This window comes from Stegodyphus dumicola, chromosome 1 (assembly GCF_044657685.1).
Source record: "Stegodyphus dumicola isolate Sdum_Otavi_A_Nest chromosome 1, ASM4465768v1".
Taxonomy (NCBI): domain Eukaryota; kingdom Metazoa; phylum Arthropoda; class Arachnida; order Araneae; family Eresidae; genus Stegodyphus; species Stegodyphus dumicola.
Genome location: NC_140768.1, coordinates 199837238 through 199855788, shown reverse-complemented (window position 1 = coordinate 199855788; position 18551 = coordinate 199837238). Strand labels below are relative to the sequence as shown.

At 31.5% G+C, this 18551-nt stretch overlaps 1 protein-coding gene across 1 annotated transcript in view; it reads right to left on the bottom strand.

The window, feature by feature from the left end:
• Positions 1-2872: 2872 nt before the first annotated feature.
• mib1 (E3 ubiquitin-protein ligase mind bomb 1) overlaps positions 2873-18551 on the bottom strand; it is a 251283-nt gene continuing 235604 nt past the window's right edge. Inside the window, exons 19-21 of the mRNA XM_085824668.1 lie at positions 16940-17026; positions 11173-11318; positions 2873-7029 (exon numbers count right to left, since the gene is read on the bottom strand). Of these exons, the coding sequence (XP_085680794.1) occupies positions 6889-7029; positions 11173-11318; positions 16940-17026 (374 nt within the window). The 3' untranslated portion in view covers positions 2873-6888. The remainder of the gene's footprint in view (positions 7030-11172; positions 11319-16939; positions 17027-18551) is intronic.

Sequence of the window (18551 nt, the reverse complement as noted above, 5' to 3'; positions counted from 1 at the left end):
CTAGAGTTCAGCCATCTGACCCACTCAACCACAGGTTGTTGGAAAGGTAATTTGAAATATCGCTTTGGATATCAAAATAAACTATTAATTTGATTTACTTCTTTTATTTCTCTTACTATGAATTTAAAATCGATGATGTATTATGTTCTGAACAACTGTTTTCAATGTGGGGTAGATGGTAAAATTTTGCAGTAAGCAATGAAGATCCAAGATTAAAATTTTATAAAAGTCTGAAGATAAATATAGGGCTAGGTTCATCATTGAAGATCATTTTTTATATATTAGCGATGCATTCTCAACAATTAAAGAACTGTAAATGAGTACAGCCACTTCATTGCTACATGGATAAGACTAATGAACGCTGGTAGTTTGATCCAATGTTGGACAAAGACAATTTTGCACTGCGAGTGGAAGGCATCCCTGATATCATTTAGCAATGAATGATAATTCTAGCATCCTTGCATTAGCAATAAGTATATAACTAAATTAACCTTAAAGAAATTGGTGGCTTATGCAATTTAGTGCTTTAGATCAGTGGTCTCAAACTCGCAATCCCGGAAGTAATTTTTTGTGGCCTGTGAATATATTTCCAATAACGTATTTGTTGCAAATGCAGTGCTTATAATTTTAGAGACATAAAGATATGGACTGTGCTTATGTGTGTGATTACTATTGAAGTATAAAATGAAATAATAAATAAAATAAATGGATGCTTGCATATCAAGCTACATGACTAGGGTAATATGGAATAATTTAACACATAGTTACAACCAATTAATTAAATATGCCAGCTGACAGCTGGTGAAGCTTCAGTATTTTGAAATTTCTGATTAAGGATTCTGATTAATTTTAATTTCTGATTAATTATTTCTGATTGTTTTGTTAACAATGTTTTCAAATTTAATTGAAAAAAATTTCTGACCTGTCATTTGCTTTCAGATTCAGCATGCAATTTGAGTTCGAGACCACAGTAATATTGTTACTGTGTTTCGCAAATATGGTTACAGCCACTGCATTGCAAAGAGTGGATTCATCAACGATTTTATTCTGGGCTCGTCCTTAAAGAACTGACACCTTGAGATCTATATGGTGTATTGGCTATGAATGCATATTACTGTCAATTTCTTACACTGCATATGGTTGTAGGGACAAGGATGTTTACAGATCATCTTCAGGGATGAAGCAATATCCCTAAAATGATTTGTAAGGGAAGAAACAACTTCTTAACAGTTTTAGTGATGATCATGACATTTAAAAAAAAATTCTGTGCTGTGACTTATCTCACTTATCTGACAGTAACATCAGAACAAGCCCACAGAATTCATCATGACAAGGAGTGCAAGATTATGCCTGTTGTTGGCAAGAGCCTTGAGCACCATACAGGTGACAGTACGACTTTGCTCAGTTCCGCCCCCTCCCAATGTTGAAGCACCCTGGGGGAATGGGTCTGAGGATCTTCTCCCTTTACCTATGGCACCAACCTCTCGAAAAGAGTTTCAGCTCGCCACATATTTAGAGTGCCCCATACCTTCTCCGGGATTCGAAACCGGACCCTTCGGTGTGGCAGTTAGCGTAACTAACCATTTTCCTGGTTTGGCAGCAAAATTTTAGGTCTTGGTGTTACCATTCACAAGTCCTGAAATCACGATTCCTAGCAGTGGAATTTCTTAGAGATCATGTTTATCAGACAAGCATACAGAAACTTACAAAGCTTTAAAAAAAAAAAAAAAAAAAAAAAAAAAAAGTCTCTCTAACATTTCCCAGGAACTGCTTTACAAAACCCATTGATCTGCTAATTCTTACACTTCAAATAGTTCATTCATGCAGAAGACCTGCATACTGAATTTTTTTTTTTTAAATTTATGTTTGCATTTCATACAAATTTTTATCAGAGACAAAAATCAGAATAATTATTTTCATCTTTTAAATTCTTTTTCCTGTCATCTCAATAACCTATATATGAAGCTTCAATGGACTACATTGATTAAAAAAGCTCTAGAAGGCTCTGAGCAGGAACAATTATAATCACACAGTGTATTAATGAAAGAAAATGAAAACTTGCCTGAAAATCTTTTATCACAAAATATGGACACCTTTTTCTGTTTCTTCATTTGAATAAATATTTTAAATGTTTTTATTTAAATAAATAAAATACAATTTGTCAAATTTTTGACAGGTTTTTGACTTTTTTATTTAAAAATTTAATCAATCTAAAAACTAACTTTGGGTGATCAAGGCAGCAACTGAGTTATAAGCAAATATATTACAGATATGAGATATTTCAATTAATGTGAATCAACTGTATATTGAATATGTCTGAAGAAAAAAGCTAAAATGTTCATACAATTCTTTTCACATTCATTTTAGGGTTTAAATACTTTAGATTTTAACATTTCAGTTTTAGTTTTACGTGCAGTTATTAGTTTTAGTTCTTTCTTCTACAAATGACATGCTTTTAGGTTTTTGGTTGGTAACAAAATAATGTATTAAATTATTCAAATAGAAAGTTATTAATCAAACCTGTTCACTAAAACAAGCAGTTATTAATATAAAAAAGTGTCACACACAGGTAATTACTGCACAATTAAAATAGTGTGCATGTAGTGAAAGCTTATTATATAATTTAGTTTAGCATCTCTATATGCTTATCTATGGGTAAAATGATAAGTGAAATTTCTTCTAAAAATTCTTGTATATTTTATCTGTTTAAAAATTTTAACAAAAATTTAGATTATTATGAGTTTGGAAGAAATTTAGTGTTGTTTTAATATTTATTATTAAATAATACAGAAAGTATATTTATGCAAGTATATATTGTGAGAAAACAGCAGCACCACCCACAGCCACCAATTTTGAACATACACAGAACAACTTGAAGCTTGAATTTTTAATTTGTTTCATATTTTATGCAAACCTAATGACATTTTGATTAACAGACTCAATTATTTAAAAACAATGTGTTGATATTTGGCAAAGCGTAAGATACTTACATTTAAAATGTAACCGGAAAACTCAGCGCTTTAAAGGTAATGTGTTACTTTTGCTAAAAATATATTTTTTTAATATTCCACACATCATTTGTAAAAGCATATGATATTCACTTTTTAAAAAAAATTAATTTGTATGTTACTGATTAACAAAACAATCAACTTTGAAGCAATAAACACAGTCTTTCACCTCTGTTATTAATTATCAGCTGAAACTGAGAAATTGCATTAGTTGGACTCATTAAAATCCTTTTACAATGTTATCTTTTTTTTTTTTTTTTTCATAATAACCATTTTAAGTGGCTAGTTATAACATAAGGGAGAAGCAAGATTTAAATCTCCATGTAAAAGGCAAAGTAAATTGCTGTAATAGGGAGGAAAAACCAACTAATGCATAAAAAGGAATAATTACATACCCAGGTATTTAACAGTTAACTTTAAAATCATTATATGCATTTCAAGTTCTGCAAGTCGAAAGCAATAAACAATATATAAAACTGGAAGCAATAGGTAATGCCTCCCAAAAATATGTATGACCTTATATATGTATGCACATAAAAAGACTATATATGAGTGTATAAAACATATATACATGTGCCTTACATAATTATTTTTTAAAACATCTACAAAACTTTTTACTGTTTATATATTTTTTTATAAAATAAAAATATATTAGTTTTATTTTCTATGAAATGAAGTAAATTGTCTGAATGAAATCGGCAGCTTAACTCTAAGCTTGAATGCATTCATAGCTTTAAAGGGCTGCTGACTTAAAAGCGCCATTTCTTCAGCATTGCTATGAATTTTGTTAAACTGGAAAATTTCCTTTTTTAAAAATTTATTTAGTCATTTAAATGTACAATTCCTGAATTATGTTATAATAGTTTTAAAGAAACATTTGCTTGGGGTAAAAACTACTATGTATGAAGCAGCATTACAATAACAGAGTACTTTAAATTACTACAGATAAAAATCCCATACAAAATGACATAGGATACATAAAGATCTAAAGAAATCAAATAACAGATACAGGCTATGAAAACTTCTGCATATATAAACAAAATATACATTTATTCATTCAATAAATTTATTCCCTATGGTGAATATCATATTTTAAATCATACAGATATTTAAAATGTAATGCATATATGATAAAATGAGTGAAAAAATTAAGGAACAAACACAATAAACTTCCTTATAAACATTGAATGCATATTTAACAAAATTACAGGACTTACAGGATGAAAAGCGTATCCGGAAAAACTTAGAACTCTAAAGAACAGTTTATAAATATAAGAAGTAATATAAAATACAAAAAATAAGGATAAATACATAAAAACAGATCACCCCTTTTTTTAAGTCTATTGACTACATAAAGAAGCATTTTCTGGGAAACATTTGGTAAACAAAATTACAGACTGTGATAAACAGCAAAATTATGACAAATGCAGGGGGGAAACTTCCAATTATATGTCACAGATTCCAGTCTGTGAAAGAAGTCTACAAAGGTAAAATAATAAACCATTTAAGTTAATTTTTTGAACACCATTTTCTAAGTGTAGAATCAATCATCAATCAAAATTAACTATTATAAACTTTATGTGAATTCAATATGTTTCTCACAAAGATAATTTATTAATAAGAAAAGCATAAATTACTATCACACTATGATAAAAATATTTCTAACACAGCTATCATATTTTCATTAGATTATGGTTCTTTTATTTTACCTTTATCCTTTTGATAATAATTAAAATGACCTACTAAACTCAAAAAATGATTTTTTTAAACACAAACAAAACTCAGCAAATTTATTAAATATACTACAATTTCTTTGTTAATGTACATCAAAATATTTCTGACTAGATAAATTCTTATGTAAAAGTAAATATATAATTAAAAGATAAATATTTTGTTATAATATAGGTCATTTTTTATATAATTTGCTTTTAGTTTGCTACAAGCAGAATTTTCTTTTTCTTTTTTTTGGTTTCATTAGCCATTTTACAGTCATTTTTTTTTTAAAAGTTCGAATTTAATAAATACAGTTTTGAGCATTATCAACATCCATATATGCATTAGGATGTGAACTGGGTATCAGCTGAAGATATAGATGAAGTCCTAGTCAAACTTAATACAACATTAGTATAAAAACCAGTAGCAGCAGAAAAAGTTGTTTTTCATTTATATCTCTAAACACATTGAAATTTCAAACAAAGCAAATAGTTAAAAAGGGGTAGAATTATTACGATTAACTTAACAGACATTATAACAGATATATAAAATATGAATTCAAACATTTAAACCCCCTCCCTCCCAAAAAAGGGCTGTTCTTAAAATGATAAAAATAGTGTACAGAAGTCAAAACATATTAAGCATCTAATCCCCCAAAATATACGTGAGATTATAGATCACATTTTGGGAAAAAGTAAATTAATTTTGAAAAATATTTACTCAAGATTCAAAACAAAGCAATTACAAAATGGAGTTACATCTATTCTAGAAATGCATTTTTGATCCAATGGTATTCACAAACCTATCTCCACACTAATTAATTTCCTTTAATTTGCTATTATAACACTTTTTGAAATATCGTGAAAATTATGAATCATTATGTAAATTTCGACTGTCTCTACACTTGATGAAAACTGTTTTTTACTGAGTTTACAAATATCCTGAATATATATATATATATAAACTTATACATATAGTGCAATTTTGATTATCCAATTTGCGAATTATCCATGAGTGGTGGTGCCCAAGCACTCACACTTAATGCCATGTGCAAAAGAGTATGTAAAAACCAAACATGTGCAAATCCAATTATTGAGAAAGATTCAACCTAATTTAGAAACTGTCCTTATCTAATTGTGAAGAAGTTGCAGCAGTAATTAATTAAAGCTATATGCCAAAAAAATTAAAAATGTTGATCAGGAAAACATTGAGGAAATGGTTCAATGGTGATTTAACTGAGCTGGGTTTTCAATGCTTGAGTGATGTGGTTTTCGTTTCCAATATCACAATAACACATAAATCAAATATCAAATCAGTTTCAAATATCACAAGACGCATAGAATGATAATGGCAATTAGATTAGTCCTCAGACAACAGTGCCTTTTGTTGAAACTCTATTGAACTTTGTTGATCAAAGGGGATTCGAAGATGATGTTAAATAGCACTTTATAAACTATGCAGGAAAATACAAAAAATATTTAAACATTCTCAAATACAAAATAAAATTACTAATTCTTTTTAAGAATTAAATGCATACAATATGCATGGAATTTGATGGTTTGGATTATCATTGTTTTCCGATTATCCATGACCTGCTTTCCTATCAGGGATAATTGAAATAATTGTTATAGACGATTTCCATGCTTGATTATCCAGCCTAAGCCTGGATAGTCAAAAGTACACTATAATAAGTTCAATGAAATAATTTTTAAAAAATTTGCGATGAACCAAATTTTAATACTATGGTTATGATATTGATATAAGCTCATTAAATTACAACATTTCTTGTAAATATTTCAAAATATTTTCTAAAAAATCAAGAAGATATATGGTTTCCTTTTAAATGAGAAAAACTTATCAATAATGTAGATACACAAAGAACAGATTTAAAAAAGAAACAAACAAAAACTTCATATTTTGGAAATAAAAAGTATCTTATTTTCCTTCTACATAAAATAACTTCATTAATGATTACACAAAATGAATCAAGTTACAAAAGATCTTATATATATCTTTTATAATGACAAATTTATTAACAAAATGCTTACCCTGCATTATACAAAGATTTTGCTTTATACATGCTGATGGCATTTTGCGCACAAGTTTTTGAACTAAAAAAACAATCCCCCCTTAAAAAAGAAAAACTGATGGCAAAATAATAGCAGAACTAGTACAATAATATGCGCTTCTCAACACCTTTACGGCAGATTGGGCACTCAGACATACGATCCCCACACATTTGACATGTTCCATGGCCACAAAGGAATATCATGTTCTTCAGACGATCCAAACATACAGGACACATTGTCTGCAACATAAATAATATTACTTAACAAACACAATAATAATTTTGTGAGGTGAAGATTAAAAAATATGTCTTTATTTGTCAACGCTCTATCGACAGAAAAATTTCAGTTGGCACTCCTCGCACCTCCATTATTTGTTGACTGAAAGCCCAGAAATTTTTTTTTCACCAGTGCTTAATGAACACAACCCTATCAACTGGCTTTTTTTCCCTAACTGCTAAATGACCAAATTCCCATAAGTTGATATTTTACTGTTTTACACATTAGCTGGATTCATTTTCAGTTGGAAGTATCTAAATTTTGTCCTACCAAATGAATACTCTTAATAAGAATAAAGAATTGTGTGTAACTGATTTGTTAATATTACAGTAACTTTTAGTCAGGGTTGATATACACTGTTTGTCCTCTACTGCAAATGTATACTCACTTCCCTTTTTTTCCCTCAAAATTTTTTTTTCTTTCAGTTTACTTCATCATTAGGATAGAGCAAATAATACATGCAGCATACAAATATGTCTTATATTAATACATAGCTGCTTGTTATACACATATAATCGTATTATTAGTTATAATCAATAGTAGACTATACTTTTAGTTGCATATTATTGGTAAGGTATTTGATCTTGATTGGTAAGGTATAAGTTCTGTTTCAGAAAGGGTCATTGTACAAGTAAGGTAAAAAATTAAGTTGCACATGCCCAGAAAATTTTGTTGTATATTTTGATGGAAGTTACAGGCAACACTATCCATAGCACCCTTTAAAAATAAAGTAATGACTGTGCAAAGGCAGCTAGAGATTAGCTGCTACCAGTGGTGACCACATCCAATCATTTAAAATTGGTGTCAGATTGGGTGTGCACACCACAACTTTTCAGCAAGAAGGCATACCTCACTCAGATTCAACATCAACTCCATGATCTATATTAGTAATAAAGCAATTTAGGGTTAGTGCAAAAAAGTATGCATTATTCATGCAGAAATCATCACTGTGACATTAAAGTGGTTAACATAAGTTAGATAACAATTCTTTGGACAAGATGTACTTGTGCAATTTGAACAATTTTGCAATTACGCAGAAAAGTAATTTTGACAGTATACTTACTTACATGTAAATAAAATATTATTTACATGTTATATATACTATAATTAAAAGATACTTACATATTATATAAACTTTATATGTCTATGCAATTAACTTTTTGATTACCTATGGTATAAGTGAATTTCAAACTATGTAGTTTGCTACATTTTTTTATCCCTCTGTAATTCAAGGTCAGCTGTAATTTTATAATTATGCTTTTATTTGTACTACTACAGATTTAAAATAATATCTTCAATGAACGCTGTAAATAATATTCCAGAATTTTAACATAATCTGGGATATTACTTATTATGCTGGGCAGGTACAACTTTATGATTCAAAACTACACTTTCTTACGTCATAGACAAAATTTAGGCAGCATTATAAAGAATGAGCATTCAAATTAGACGATCGTTTTCTATGTACAATAGAATCTTGATTATCCAAAATAATTACAACCATGCAGGATCAGATATACAGAAAGTTCAGTTAATAATAATAGCATTTTATTTAAAATTTTATAAATGCTCCTAGTGGCAATACCTGTTTTATTATAAAAGGATAATTCAGACCTAAAATAAGCAACCAATCACACTTTTAATTCAGTAAAAATAAATTAGTGCAGCACAAACTAATTTTGATGCGTACAAGACTACAACAGGATGTTATGCAGTCTTATAAGTTTTGATATTTCTAAGCTGCTAAATGATGCAATGTTTTTAGCATCGAGTCTTTTGGATTACATTTAACTTGTTTTCCTGTCAGCATGCCACAAGTTAAACTGCAAGCTTGAAATAAGATTAATTTTAGTTGCTTCTTTTTCCTTCATTCTCATCTTCATAAGTTTTATCAGTGATTAGAGCTTGGTATCTAGTATCAGTACTAACAGTGTTTAACCATACATTTTCTAATATACAGTATTCACAAATAAAAGTTTTAGCATTTACTCTAGAGCTGCAAATCACCAACCAATTTTCCTCATTTTGAAGCAGGTTACCTTGCCACTGTTTTATTCTAACCATTTTATAAAATAGATGACTTTGCCTCATACTAAGCTTTGATTAACATGTAAGCATAATCCTGAAGTTTATCGCTTTAATTTGAAGAATACTGATTCTATTTGGCTATTAAGGATCAAATGAATGGGTAGTCCCTTAGAATATACATACTCAAAGCTTCGAGAAAGTCTTGATACAGCTTTATGACTTCTTGATATCTAAAATCGTGGATCGATCAATCTACCATACTTGTTTGCTAGTGATTTGTTGTCATGCCTTTTCTGCATGTTTGTATCTCAAATAGACAAAATATGCTGTTTAAATGCAGGTATTATGAATGAAAGTCTTGAAAAACAAACAGCAAATCTTACAAAATATATTCACAATGTACCAGTTAGGTAGAAATTCATTAGCACTTAATTAAGAAGTACATGAAGAAATAAGTACATTGCTAGATTATGTGGGCCATTTGACCAAATCTATGCATACTTGATTTGATGCATAAATGTGTAAATATATGTTCTGTGCATTTGTATTTATGTATATTAAATAGAAGAAACACATTTTCAACAGTAACTGTGAAAAAGGACATTTTCTTCCCTAAAGCCTCTAGTTTTAACTGAAAACCCAATCAAAAGCCTAGCTCTGGTTTTAGAATGTCAAAACAGCTGCTCAGATTCATCTAAAAATTGTTCACTTTTAATTTTACTTGTTAGAATAATCAAAGTTCTACTAAAGACACATCACATTTATTAGATACCAGAACTATCACAGATAAATAAAAGTACCAATAAGTTCATCATCAATTTGCTTACAGCTCACAATATAAATTTTACTCGTAATATACAAAATTTAAAAGATAGTTATAAATTTGATGTATATTACCTACTACAGTCAAAAGTCGTTAATTCGGACACCCGTAATCCGGAATGATCTATAATGCGGACCTCAAAGCTAAAATCTTTCTGCGCATGCGCCGCATTGACGCATGCGCATAGGCGTTTTACTCGTGCGCGCAAGACATTTACGACTGCGCATATGCGTCTGCGCAAGTTCAGAATACGTTTTCGCGTTCGCGTTTAATGTATAATGGACGGTATAAGCTAAAATTATCTAATTATCTATTTCAGTTAATGTTGATAATTGCGTTGTTCCTTAATCTTCGAATTGGATCCGGCTTATTATTTTTTGCAGACTGTAAGAGCAATTTTCTAAAAGTAAGCTTGAACTTTCGATTATGTCAAATAGAATTTCGAAATCTGTTTATCAATTTCACGCTGCTCTGCGCCAGGGGGGGGACGTCGCGTCGCGCAAAAAACTTGAAGTTGATCTGTCAACACTATCGTTATCTTCAGGGCAGATGTTTTTATTTTATTGTGCTTATAATTCCTTACTAAATGCAGTATTTAATTTCGATGTACTCTGTCTTTGATATGATTTAAATCAAATTCCTCGTCATTATAAATATCACGAATACAAATCAAATAGTTTTCTGGTTGCAATTTTCTAATTTCGGCTATGCGTAAGGTATGCTTTACGCATCCGCGCGTTGAAAGAAATGTTTAATAAAGTAAACAAATAAATATTAGACTTCTTTTTTGGTAAATTTTGATACCCTTTAGATCATAATTGCTCATTATTTTATAAATTATGGTTTCATATTTTTAATTTTATAATTTCTGCATGCCATCTTACCAGATTTAAACTGATGATCTATAATCCGGAAAAATCGATCGCCGAAGTCCCGACGAGTCCGGATTAAAGACTTTTGACTGTATAGCTTTCTCATTTTGTGTAAGTATCCGAATGTTTTTAAAACAGCTTAAAGACACAACTGATTTCATATATTTAATTTAATAAGAAGTCATAAAGCTGTATCAAGACTTTCTTGAAGCTTTGAATATATATATTCTAAGGGACTTCCCATTCATTTGATCCTTAATAGCCAAATAGAATCAATTCTTCTTCAAATTAAAGCAATAAACTTCAGGATTATGCTTACATGTTAATGAATGAAATATCATACAGTACAAATTTAATCTCTTAAGTTAAATATAAAAACAGACCTGTTCTTTAATATCTTGAAGCTGCTGTTGAAGTTTCTGAATATCATTATGAGAGTTATCCCTACATCCATTGTTCATCATCATTCCAGGAGTAGAAGCGGGAGTTGTAGATGCTTGTAAAATAGACAGGCCAGCCCATGTCAGTACTAAAATAATTATACAAATTTTAAACTACAAGTCATTTTGAAATGATGTACAATTAAAAATGTTACAAATATTTTACTATGCAAAATATGCTTAAAATTAATTTTTTGTTGCCTCTTTTTTCAAAAATATCATTAATATTGAGAAACTACACATTTTTTCCCAAAGTTCTTTTCAAATATTAGTCATATTTGAAGGAATTATTTCTTAGCTTTTCTCAAAGCCGAAACAACAGTAATGCAGTAAATCTGCCATGATCATAATGGCACTCAGGAACCAGGAGGGACTCTTGGTCTTGCAATAGATTTCATAACACAGAAGAAACTACAAATTATCCTTGCAATACCTGGCAGTAGTTATGTCAAGTCTCTTAAATTAATAAAAAAGTAAAAAGGTTTTATTGGACTGTCCAAAAGGCATGAAGGCACAAATCTCTTCCAGTCACATATTTGTTTTGTGTGCTAATTTAAATCCTTATGACCCAATCCTTCTTCCTTATTACGATTTCAGAAAAGAAAAGCAGACCAATTTTTCTTTTATGTAGGCCAAGTACCAGCTAGACAAAGAGGAATAGCAACAGACAATAGAAAAATAATATTTCTTTAAGAATAGTATGCATGTTTATTGCAGAACAAAAACATTATAACTACCCTCTTCAATAATGTGCTATGCGAGTTTTGGCCAGCAAAACAGCTGCAACACGCCTTGGAATGGAAGATACAAGTTCTTGTTAGATGACTGGAGACAGGTTGTACCAAATGCCTAGCGACAATCATGCAAAATCGAGATAATCCGACATGGTGGTGTTTGAAATCTGAGCTGCCCCTCCATGACATCCCAAATGTGCTCTATTGAGTTAAAATCCAGCATGTTAAACTACCAGAATATTAATTGGAATTCAACCTTATGCTTCTAAAACCACTCACACAATTCAAGCCTTATGACATGGGGTGTTGTCCTGCTGGAAGTTTCCATTTATAGTTGGGAAGACAGACACCATGTAAGTGTGCAAAAGATCCGCAATTATGTTCAGATAGTTTGTAGCTTTCATCAGTTCTACTACAACTCAGGGTCTCAGAGCCATCCGTGAGAACGTCCCTCGAAGTATAATACAGCCACAGCTAGGCTGCCTATGACTTGCTGTACAAGAGGGGAGCAACTGTTCGCCTGGAAGACGACGTACCTTGACAATACCATCGACGTGATGAATGAGAATCGTGATTCATCTGACCAGGCAACTGTCTTCCAATTATCCATGGTCCACTCTTCATGTTTCTGGCCCCACTGTAGGCATAGCTGACAATGATGCTTGGTCAACATATGAACATGAGCAGAACATCTGCTGTGCAGTCCCATATCCAACAGTGTGCACTGAGCTGTAGTGTTCTGAAATACTTGCACTTGCACCCAGAGTCGTAGCTAGGGTTTTCAGCACCCAGGGATAACTGAAGATTTCGCGCCCCCTACTGCTTGCCAAGGATGGAAAACATTTAATTTTAAAATGTCGTAACATCAGTTTGGTGCCCCTTGGATTCTGTCCCGGGGACAGATGCCCCCCCTTGCCCCCCTCTAGCTACGCTCCTGCTTGGACCAGCATTGTATCGGGCTGTCAACTGCACCACTATCTGACATCAATTTTCTGTACCAAATGGGGACAGTTTCTTTCGTCCTTTCTCTTTTCTTTGGTGACGTGTAGACGTCCAATACTTTACTGCTGGTTTCACCATCATTTATACACTTTGCATAAATACTAACAATGGCAGATCAAGAACAACCTACCAGTCATACAATTTGAAATACTCATTCCAAGTCTTCGAGCCATTACAATCTGCCCTCTATCAAATTCACTTAGATCAGCAGCCTTTCCCATCACTCACAAAAGTAACAGCAAAAATGATTCCTTACTTTCCCCAAGCACCAGTTAAATACTATTCCCACTTAATCACATGCTTTCTAGGTCATCCAGATGAGTTCATTGAAAAATGTTGCGATGGTCATAATGTTTTGGCTCGTCGATGTACAGCAGTCTATTATTTACTACTGTTAATAATTTACATTCCCTTTACATCTGAACAATTTTGACAAAGAGGCAGTGAACTTAAATGGCAGCAGAAATTCAGCTATGTTAATATGCAATTATGCTGATGTGGATGCAATAAATATTACATTTACTAAACACACACATTTACAGTGGTACAAGCTGACCAGAATGAGAAGATGATGTAGCAGTAGCAGTAGCAGTCAGCATCCACTATGTACTACTGTATCAAACACGGTTTTTGGATCTTATGTACCTGCAATAAAAGCTATCAATACACAGATCTACTAAGCTATTCTTCATAGACCTATTTCTCATGACATAGTAAAGTCAAATGATTACCACCTGTTTCATTGTAGCACATGAATTCATGTACATGAATTTTTTCAATGGTCATATGTTTACACATGGTTGTTCATCCTTTATTTTCACTTGCAAAAACTCTTTTTTATGTCCAAAGCAAAGACAAATGCTCTCAATTTGCTCTCTCTCAATTTGTTTTTCACTTAGCCCTGTGGGCGTCACATGTGTATCCTCCTCAATAGGGTTATGAGCTCATGGAATGGACATTCTATGGAAATTAAGGTGTAGGAAATAAGTCAAACATTCCTGTGAAATGCCAGTAAGGAGAAATAACTTTATGGCTTACATGATAATAGCTTCACTGAAAGTAAAAATAGCAAACAACGATGAACTCTACTTAATCAACCGACAAGTTACGTAAAACCGGCATTGAAAATATGGTGTTTTCAAGTAAACATGTTTTTAATTCAGTCAGTACTTTAGAAAGTCACAAATTTAGGGTAGTTAACAAAGGCAGAAGTTACTGATGATCACAAAACTTGAAAAATGAGTTCAAAACCTGAAAGGCTACAACTAAAGCAAGTCAGCTAAAGCTCTTACAACTAAAGCAAGTCTTATGAAGCTGTCAATAGCTAAAAAAATTAAGCTGATGAGACAATGCAGGATTAAACCAATTTCTCTAAAACTGTACATATAAAAATTCTAAAAGAATTCTCAACTATTTTGCTACTTTGCAAATTAATTGGAGATTTCAAGAACTTTATAACTGTAATAAAATCATGTAATCAGTTGCTGGACTTTATTATGCTAAAAATAAATTACCAAGGCAGCAAAAAAGATGTCAACTTAAAAAATAAAAAAATAACCAAATTTGGAAATTGATAAAATTTAGTTACTATATGTAATGGCAATTAAAAGGTATGTTCTAAGAACATAAAAGTTAAAAATGAGACAAAATACTCTAGGTTGACATTTTGGAACTATGTTTAAACATAAATAAAAAATCTAAAGCTTTTAGGTGTTATAATTGCAATATATATAATTTTAGGTGTTATAATAAAAAAAAGGATATAAAATATCTGAATGTAGGAAAAATAAAAGCAAAATCAAGTAATAAAGAAACAAAGTTGCTCATTCAGCACTGTTAATGTAATACGAGAGTTAAGACTACAAAACTGGTATCTCGAAACAGGAGTTACTGCACACACATGCAATGACAAAAGTGAATTCACATCAACAACTGAAATTGAAAATCAAGTTCAGATAGCAAATAACAAATTTGCAGATGTTGAAGGTAAAAAAAGGGAATGTTGAAATTTATGCAAGTGTTAATTCAATAACTCAAATTATAATACTAAATGATGTCTTATATGATCCCAAAGTGTAAATGTAGAATTTATTTATACATTAAAGATCATAATAAACACATAGTTTAACAAGGAAAATGATCTGTATGTTGTAAATCAGCAAGAGGTACAAGAAGTTTCAAATGCTGCACAGTGAAATGCAAATACTCAAAATAGTAAATTGAAATTACGCCACAAATAGTGTAATCACATAAATCTAGCAAATTTAAAAGCATTTCATTCTAAAATGATGGCATATTGCCATCCTCTTTGATTTCAAAGTGTAACAGTGAGTCATCCTTTTGCAAATTATATGTAAAATGCAAATAGGCTATAAAGTACAAAGTTCGAAATCCGAACGTCCATTATCTGGAATGATCTAAAATCCGGACCTCAAAACCACCAACAAAATTTTTCTCATAGGCTTTACGCATACGTACTTGATTTCTCCCTTCGCGGATAATAAAACATCTGGAGAGTCCCGATTCTTAATTTCACTTTGACACTAAATAATATACCTTGTTATTGAAGAAACAATCAGTTTAGCATAAACTTGTACGATCAGTAATTTGGCTCTGTTGCTGCGTATTTACTTGGCACGAATCTCAAACCGAAACATTCCACATAGATACATCGTTGATCTGATGCCAAACCTGGCAAATCATTATTTATTATACTTTTCTTTCATCACCGCATGTTTATCAAAACATGACTACTTGAGTAATGACTCATGTAACAATACCTAAACAATTTTTTTATGTTAGCATTTGAATAATAAAGGAGTATGGTGACCTTTTACGTGAGATTACACTTGGTGATGATTACAGATTTCAGTAGCGCTAAAAAATGTTGATGAAGAAAAATTTACCAAAAATTTCTTTCCATATGCTAAAAATAGATTTTGTTGATGATACTCATAGACCCAAAGATTACATTTAGATCATACATAAATACTTCATTATTTCATAAATCGGAATTTCATATTTTTAATTTTATAATTTCTACATGCCATTTTACTAGATTTAAAACGATGATCTATTATCCGGAAAAATCCCAAATCCGAAATCACTGAAATACCAATGAGTCCGGATTTTGTACTGTATTACCTTTCTCACAAGAAGCATATGTAACAAATCGTGAGACACTTTTAAAGTTGTTCACATTAACATTGTGGTCCAACGAAAGTCACATTCTTAGTTGGTGTAAAACATTTTATAATGTTCACACATTACAAGTTGTGGAAAATTAAAGTATACACTTTACAAAAAAAGGTCTGAAGCTCTTCAAGTATTTAAAAGGTATAAATTGTAGGCTAGAAAGCAGTTTAAAATTCTCCAAAGCAACAATGGTAAGCAATTCATCAGGAATTCAATAAATTGTTTGAAAGGGAGGGCATTAAATGCCTGTTTTCAGTTGAGGACAAATCTCAACAGAATGGAGTTGCAGAAAATGCCAATCATTACTCTAGTTGAAATGGCCAGGTATCTGTTGTTCAAGTTGAAATTATATCAAACATTATAGGCAGAAATGCTATCTACAGATGCATACATGTGCTACCGATGCCCTACTAAAAGTACATCCAAAACACAAGAGCAAATATGGTCCAAATAAAAGCCTACAATAAAGTTTTTGCATTAACCAATGGAAAAAAGGAGATTCTTTTCCAAAGTGAAGAACAAATTTTTATTGAATATTCGGAGGAAGTAAAAGCACATTGTGGGTAGAAACTTGGATTCTCTTATGTAATAAAAAATTGTGATGCTTGCTTCATGGAAATGCCACAAAACATAATCAGAAGCTTCAACAGTTGACTAAGAGAAATTTATCATCAAATATTTCCCCCTATAAACGAAAATTCATAAATGAACAAGAATTCCGAAATATCCAATGAAGGGAGAGTAGATGTTAAAGGAACTGCAATTATGAATGAACTTACCTGTTCCACCACAGCACACAATGAAAGGTATTACTTTATCAATCTGGGCTCGACATTGAACGCATTTTTTCATTAATGCAGCACAGCCTGTTTAAAAAAGTAAAATAAAATAAACATAAAAGAAAGAATATATTGATGATAACAAAACCATACAGTTAAGCAAAAACACAGAATATTTATATTATAACAAGCTTTTTCGCATTTTTTGGTTGTCATATGGTTATTCTAAGCATTTTTTTAAAGTATCTCGAGGCACATCCTCCCATAATCTCGTGATGCTCCACACAGCAGACTTTATGTTAAAATAATTTTAAAAATTGTTAAATAGTCTTGCCGTTATTCAAGAAATTTAACATGTATTTTAAAAATGCGACTTTATATTTGCACTTCAGAGCGCACCATTCCGATATCCATAGGCTGAATGACAGACATACATACAGTTTGGAAGAAAGAATAACATGGAGAGATTATCTTTCTTTAAAACTTTAAGTGAAATATGAGCTGAAAAGTTATCTACAACCAGGACAATTTTTGCGTCATTAGGTAAACCAACCGAATTCAAATTTTGCCGAGCCTTGGGTATGAAATTATTTTGAAACCAATCAAACATTAACATTTGTATCATCTGTGTTCTTTTAGTTGCATGATATATAACGAGAAAACCTTTACTCCTTTAAATGCTCGAGGTCATGTATTTTTTCCGATTATGAAAAAGTTTACACTTGTGCTTTCCTGCAGCATTTGCGCCTCCTAAAATTGTTAGTCTAGCTTTGAAATCTTTGACACCAGTTGGAGCCTTTTCTGTGAGGTTGCCAAGATATTTTGCGCTACATATTGCCAAAGACCAGTTTCATCAGCATTGTAAATTTGTCCTGCAGAAAATGTTTCACTATTAATGAGTTCAATGAATTCATCTGCAAATAGTTCAGTAGCTTCAGTATCAGCTGAAGCTTTTTCAACTGAAATTTTTAATAGCATTATACCACAGCGATTTTAAAATTTGGCTAACCAGTCTATTGGATATGTGTACTCAGTTTTTAAGTTCATCTCTTCATGAAATATTTTGGCTTGAGCCATTAGCATTGGACCCGTCAATGGCACACCCTCGCTGTGTCTCTGTCTGACCATTCAATCATCACTTTGTCACGATAATCACGTTTAGCACAGCGAGTAATCTTTCTGTTATTCATTGTGAGTGGGGTGTCGGAATATATGGAATGAGCTCGATTATCATCTGGATGTGTGTCATGTCACCAAAGGGGCACATATTAAACATTTGTTGAGAGGTATACACTTGGTGAGTTCGTGGTTCTTTTCGAATATCTTTCACAGGTGTACATGTAATACTTTTGAAAACATAGCCTTTTCAAAATGAATAAATAATTTATGCCAGCTTTGTAAAACAATCTCCTACCTGGTAAAGTAATTCACATCAACAGAAGCTGCGTGTACCCCTGCCAGTTTCATTCAGCAATTTACACATGCAACAAATTCTACATTTTCATTAATTTCCACAACACACTCTGAATGCAGACATGTTATCCAGACATCAAAATAGTATTATTACATGCTCGGCTTCTGGAAGTCAGCTCTATTTCACTAATTTCTACAA